This window comes from Thamnophis elegans, chromosome 17, assembly GCF_009769535.1.
Source record: "Thamnophis elegans isolate rThaEle1 chromosome 17, rThaEle1.pri, whole genome shotgun sequence".
Classification (NCBI taxonomy): Eukaryota; Metazoa; Chordata; class Lepidosauria; order Squamata; family Colubridae; genus Thamnophis; species Thamnophis elegans.
The window spans coordinates 5,485,849-5,492,857 of NC_045557.1; the positions used below are offsets into that span (position 1 = coordinate 5,485,849).

The 7,009-nt window shown below is 48.8% G+C and overlaps 1 protein-coding gene across 2 annotated transcripts in view; it reads left to right on the forward strand.

Moving 5' to 3' along the window:
* The first annotated feature begins 953 nt into the window (after window positions 1–953).
* PACS1 (phosphofurin acidic cluster sorting protein 1) overlaps window positions 954–7,009 on the forward strand; it is a 63,650-nt gene continuing 57,594 nt past the window's right edge. For both annotated transcript variants that reach the window (XM_032234037.1, XM_032234038.1), the window contains exon 1: window positions 954–1,377. In XM_032234037.1, coding sequence (XP_032089928.1) covers window positions 1,025–1,377 — 353 coding nt within the window. In that variant the 5' untranslated portion in view covers window positions 954–1,024. The remainder of the gene's footprint in view (window positions 1,378–7,009) is intronic.

Consider the following 7,009-nt stretch of genomic DNA (forward strand, 5'->3'; position numbering starts at 1 on the left):
TTTCTTTTCTGCCATCTGTCCATTCATCTCTTCCTTCTTTGCCTTCTGTATCCCTATCTCTATTTAGCTCTCTCCACTTACCTATATCTATCTATCTATCTATCTGTATCTATCTCAATTTCTATCTATTCCTTTCTTCTCAGCCTTCCTTCTGTATCTATCTGTCCATTCGTCCATCTGTCCCTTTTTCCTGCCTTCTGTATCTCTCTCTCTCTCTACTTACCTATCTCTATCTCTTATTTATCTCTCTCTCACTACTTACATATCTCTATCTCAATTTCTATCTATTCCTTTCTTTTCTGCCATCTGTCCATTCATCCGTCTCTTCCGTCTTTCCTGCCTTCTGTATCTCTCACTATTTCTCTATTTAGCTCTCCACACCTATACCTTATCTATCTATCTATCTATCTATCATCTATCTATCTATCTATCTATCTATCTCTATCTCAATTCTATCTATTCCTTTATTTTCAGCCTTCCTTCTGTATCTATCCATCTGTCCATTCGTCCATCTGTCTCTTCCTTCTTTCCTGCCTTCTGTATCTCTCTCTCTCTCTTTGTATATCCATCCATCTATTTCAATTTCTATCCCTTCTTTCTACCCATCCCTGAAATCGTAACTTTCCCCCCCCTCTAAGAGTCGGACGCAAAGGAGAACCAGGCGGGTCAGGTAGGAAAACCCGCCCTAGTGGGCGGGGATTTAAGCCACCACAACAACAACAACCAAAAAAAAGGAGTTGACGGGCGTGCGGCCGGACCAATCGACGCCGGGGCGACGAGAAGAGAAGCTCCGCCTTCCCCCACACCCCAATTCCTGCTGCCCCGCCCCGAGCGCGCGCAAACAGGACCAGGGAGGGAGTGATGTGTTTGTGTGTGGAAGCCAGGCGACGCAAGGCTCCGTGCGTGCGTGCGTCGGGTGGGCGGGGCCGGGGAAAGGGGCGGGGCCTGTCCCGCGCCCCGTCTGTCAGTCTGGCCGCGGCGCGGCTGAGGGAAAGGCGGAGAGTCCCGCGCGCTCGGCGGCACCATGTCGGAGCGAGGGGCGTCGGTGCTGGGCGGCCCCCGGGGCTCCGCGGCCGGCCCTTCGCTGCTCCAGTCGGCGCCTTGCGCCCCGCCCTCGGCCCCGCAGCCCTCGTCGGGGTCCCCGGCGCTGACTGGGATGCCCCAGCTGGCCCCCCCGGCGGTGCCACCGCCGCTGCCGCAGCCCTCCTCGTCGCCCCCGCAGCCCTCGGCGGGCTTGGGGGCTTCGGCTCCGGGAGGAGGAGGGGCGACCCCCGCTGCTCAGGCCCCGCCGGGCTCGGCGGCCTCGGGTCGCCCCGTGCAGATGAACCTGTACGCCACCTGGGAGGTGGACCGGAGCTCCCCCAGCTGCGTCCCCAGGTGAGGGGCTGGGGGGGGAGGGGGGCCACTTGTTCCCGTCATCCCCGCTGTTCGGGACCTCTACCCATCATCCCCAGCTGTTAAAAGAATTCTAGATGGCAGCTCACCTCCCATCATCCCCAGCTGTTCGGATACCTCTTCCCATCATCCCCAGCTGTTAAAAGAATACTAGATGGCAGCCCACCTCCCATCATCCCCAGCTGTTAAAAGAATACTAGATGGCAGCCCACCCTCCCATCATCCCCAGCTGTTCGGATACCTCTTCCCATCATCCCCAGCTGTTAAAAGAATACTAGATGGCAGCCCACCTCCCATCATCCCCAGCTGTTCTCGGATACCTTATCATCCCCAGCTGTCAAAAGAACACTTGATGGCAGCCCACCTCCCATCATCCCCAGCAGTTGAGAGACCTTCCCATCATCCCCAGCTGTTAAAAGAACACTTGATGGCAGCCCACCTCCCATCATCCCCAGCGGTTGAGAGACCTCTAGGGTGAAGGTCCACCTTCCCATCATTCCCAGCTGTTAAAGGACACTGGGGTGGCTGCTCACCTCCCCAGCTGTCCAGAGACCTCTTCCCATCATCCCCAGCTCCAGGGGACTCCATCATCCCCAGGTGTTGAGAGACCTCTGGGGTGCCAGCCCATTCCCATCGTCCCCAGCTTTTAAAAGAAGACTGGGCTGGCAGGTTACCTCCCATCATCCCCAGCTGTTTAAAGAACACTGGGATGGTAAACTCACCTCCCATCATCCCCAGCTTTGGAAGCCGCCTTGAGGATGGCTCAGCTCCCATCACCCCCAGCTGCCCAAGGACCCCTGCGTGGAGGCCCACCTGGCCCCATTCCCATCCACCCAAAGACCCTTAAAAGGGCAGCCCACCTCCCATCATCCCCAGCCACGCGAGGACCTCATCCCCAGCCACCCAAGCCTTCTAGGGTGGGTGGGGGGCTCCCACCTCCCATCATCCTCAACCACCTAACGTACCTTAGAGTTAGCAATCCATCTCCCATCATCTCCCTCTGCCTAAAGACTCTTCCCATCCCCAGCCTCTCCAAGACACCTGGGATGAAGGGTGCATGAAGTAGTGATGCACTCCAACCTTCTCTCTTCCTCCTGGACTCTCCCCTCCCATAGATTTGGGGAGGGGGGAGAAGAGGACGGTAGGAAGAGTTCAAAGGCATGTTAACAATAACAGAGTGGGAAGGGACCTTGGAGGTCATCTAGTCCAACCCCCTGCTCAGGCAGGAGACCCGCACTAGGATTCGAACCGCCAAACTGCCGACCTCGCTGATTGACAAGCTCAGCGTCTTAGCCCCTGAGCCACCGTGTCCCTAGTTTATTGAATTTATATTTATTGAATTTTATTTCTGCCTATTCCCCCATTATTTGTTGATTGATTGATTGAATTTTTATTGCTGCCTATTCACCATTATTCTATTTATTTATTGGATTTATATCGCCCCTATTCGCCCTTGATGTATGTATGTATGTATTGAATTTTATTGCCTCCTATTCACCCATTATTTATCTATTGAATTTTATGACTGCCTATTTGCAATTTATTTGTTTATTGAATTTATATTGCAGCCTATTCGCCCTTTGTGTGTGTGTGTGTTGTGTAATTATTTATGTATGTATTGAATTTATATTGCCTCCTATTCCCCCATTATTTATTTATCTTGAATTTTTATGACTGCCTATTTGCAATTTATTTGTTTATTGAATTTATATTGCAGCCTATTCGCCCTTTATGTATGTGTGTGTGTGTGTGGTATTTATTTATGTATTGAATTTATATTGCCCCCTATTTGCCCATTATTTATTTATTGAATTATATTGCAGCCTATTGACCCTGTATGTATGTATGTATGTATGTATGTATGTATGTGTATGTATGTATGTATGTAGTATTGTTTATTAAATTTATATGCTGCCTATTTGCCCAAAGCGGCTTACAGGACATAAAAACCTCTTTAAAAACGATAAAAACTTTAAAAAAAAGAATCAAATAAATTAACAAAACACCCTATAACAAAATCTGGGGAGTTGGAAACCCACCCATCTTCAACACTTTGCTATCATGAGTCACCAAGAGTGGATGATGGACAGGTGGGAAGATGGGTGTTTTGCTAGATGTGGTTTCAGGCCTCTCTGAAAGCAACCGAAAATGAGAAAAGCGACACCTTCTTGGTTGTGCGTGTGTAAGTGTGCAAGCCCCTCCTTTGGGAAGCGATGGTGCGACAGATCTTGTGGCTTGAGAAGGGTTTTGGGCCTCCCATGGATGTGGTTGCGTAGATGGCTTGGCCGTTTTGTGCTCGTTGGCGGGATGCTGGCTTGTGAATTTTTTTATTACCATTTTTTCCTTCGGCTCCGAAGTTACGACAGCTCTGAAAAAAAGTGACATAGGACAGTCCTCACGGTTACGGCCGCTGCAGCCTCCTCAGACAACCCCAAATTTGGGCCCTTGGCAACTGAGGTGTATTTACGGCGGGTCATTTTTCGCGGGATCAAACATGCGCTTAACTGGCCCAAAAAACGGTGGCAAAATTGGGCAAAACTCCACTTACCGGTGGAAATCCTGATCTCAGTTGTGGTCGTAAAGCCGAGGAACTACCTCTAATCTTGCATCGAGTCGTCGGTCTCCCCGTGCTTATAAGAAAGGCCAACGTTGTTCCCCTTCCTTCCCACAATATGATCTGAGTTGTTGAAACCCTGAGTCCCTTGGGAATAGGGCGGCATACAAGTCTAATAAATTGAATTGAATCGAATCGAATTGAAACTCGGGGTGCATTTACACCTCGGATACTACGCTGAAGTTAGCTACGTACTCCCTGAATGCAAAGTTATCGTGTACTCAATCCGCCTCGTGGTTCCGCTTTGCAAGCACTTCCTCAGATTGAAGGGCCCCACTTGCCAACGCGTTACTGAGACGCTCCTCTCTTGCTTAAACCAACTTCCGACCCACATGGGAACTGGCGAGTTACTCATCCACTTCAACTGGTTTGCTTGCTCCGTTCTTTTTGGCTTTTGTGCCAAAGTCAGAAATCTTGGTTTGATATTCAGTTTAACACAGTTGAACGGTGCGTTTTCTAACGGGCACACTTTCTTAAAAGGGAGGTGGAAGTCCGGGAGCAGTGGTCACCAACTGTTGATCCGTGGAAAGTTTGGGTGGCCTGCAGAAAATATTTTCATTTTTTTATCTCGCGCTAAATACTATTTCTCTTTTTTTTAAAAAATTCATATGATTGGATCCGTGGGATCTTAAAATTATGAATTTAGTGGTCCTTGTTTTTCTTTGAAGTCGTTTCATCTCATCTAAGAAGCTTCTTCTGCTCTGACTGGATAGTGGGGAATGGAAGGATTGATTCTCCTTGCAGACAGCTGGTCATTTGCATCCTTTAGAGGGCTGTTGAGGCCACTTGGAGGTTATTGTGTTTCTTTAAAGACGTTTTGCTTCTCAAGAAGCTTCTTCGCTCTGACTGGTTGGGGAAAGGAAAGGATTGATTCTCCTTGCAGACAGCTGGTCATTGCATCCTTTTAGAGGGTTGTTGAGGTGACTTGGAGGTTTATTGTGTCATCTTTAAAGACCTTTCACTTCTCCTCCAAGAAGCTTCTTCAGTTCTGACTGGATGGAGGGGAAGGGAAGGATTGTTCCTCCTTGCAGACAGCTGGTCATTTGCATCCTTTTGAGAGGGTCGTTGAGGCCACTTGGAGGTTTATTTGTGTCATCTTAAAGACCTTTCACTTCTCCTCCAAGAAGCTTCTTCAGTTCTGACTGGATGGAGGGGAAGGGAAGGATTGTTCCTCCTTGCAGACAGCTGGTCATTTGCATCCTTTTAGAGGGTCGTTGAGGCCACTTGGAGGCTTATCTGTGTCCTCGGGGTCACCTGAGTGTGCAAACGGTTCCTGTAGTCTGCATTCCCTCCCCCGTGTATTTTAGTCACCTGTTTTTCTGATTAGGGGACATGGGGGTCAGGGGCTTAGGCGCTGAGCTTGTCAATCAGAAAGGCCGGCAGTTCAGTGGTTCGAATCCTAGCGCCGTGTAACAGAGTGAACTCCCGTGACTTGTCCCAGGTTCTGCCAACCTAGCCGTTCGAAAGTAGGTAAAAAATGCAAGTAGAAAGCAAGGAAAGGGAAAGAGAAGCAGGTTGTCCTCAGCAGAGGAAAATATGCAAATGTAACAAAGGTTAGAAGGGAGGGAGGGAGGACAGTAGGGAAGTCAGGATGGAGAGGAGAAAGGAGAGGAATAGGAAAGGCAGAAGAAGGGGGGAAGGATAAAGAGGAGGAAGAGAAAGCAGAGAAGGGAAGAAGGTGGGAAGAAAGAAGGAGAGAAGAAAGAGAAAAAACTGGGAAGGAAGGAGGGAGGGAAGAGAAGAGGGTAGTAAAGAGGGAAAGAGGGAGGAAAGAAAGAGAGAAGGAGAATTGAAAGGAAGGAAGGAAGGAGGGAGGAAAGGAGGGAGATTAAGAGAAAAGGAAGGAGGAGAAAGAGGCAGGGAAGGAGGAAAGGTATGTGAGAAGGAGGGAGGGACCGAGGGAGAGAAAGGAGGGGAAGGAAAGGAGGAAAGGAGAAAAGAAAGGAGGGAAGGCAGGGGAGAAGGAAGTAAGGGGGGAGGGAAGAAAAGAGGGAGGGAAAGATACCTAACCTTTGATGTTTATAATGATTTGATAGTATGGGAATATCTCGAAATGTAGTTGTATTGTTTGTTACAAGTTATGGATTTGTATTTTTTTTTACCAATAAAATCTTTAAAAAAAAAAATGCAAGTAGAAAAATGGAAGCCACCTTTGGTGGGAAGGGAACGGCGTTCCGTGCGCCTTTGGCGTTGAGTCATGCCAGCCACATGACCACGGAGGCGTCTTCGGACAGAGCTGGCTCTTCGGCTTTGAAACGGAGATGAGCTCCGCCCCCTAGAGTCTGGAATGACTAGCACGCATGTGCGAGGGGAATCTTTACTTTTAATATAACAAAATCACCCTTGCACCAGCGACAGCAGATCACGTGCGAGCCACTGAATGGGCTCCATCCCGCTTTGGCTTCCCCAGGCCCGCTGGCGGAACCAGGTCTTCAGCACCTTCCGGAGGAGTATTGGGGGGGCCATTCTAATCTCTGGGGAATGAGAGAGTGATCCACCATGGAGAAGGCCCTTCTTCTGGGTCCCGGTCAGGTAGATGATACATTTTAACCCTTCCGCCAAACTCCCTTTTACCTTATCAAAAGCCTTTTCCTTCCTTGATCAATATTTCCTGCTAACAAGCACGCCTCCAATGGCTTTCCTTCATCCCCAGTGTTGCATGATCAAGTTGATGGTTTCTCACTTGTATCTCCACTTGTATCTCCAGGGTGGCATTTCCGTTTTTTCTTACAACAGGTCTGGGGCTGTTTATTAGTTAATGTTTCTTTTCTTTTTTCCCCCCTTCCTTCCTGAAAGATCAGTTTCACTAGTGAAAAGTTACTTTTACTTTTGGTTTGTTTATTATTATTTCTTTTATTCACTAAATATGAAACTCAGTCAGCTGCACATTTTAAAATGCTTATATTATTATACATTTGTATCACAGCGGCCAGTTGTTTCGCCGGATTTGGCATTGGTTACTAGTCGCCACCCCCACCCCCCAGGGGCCTAGGACGTCGT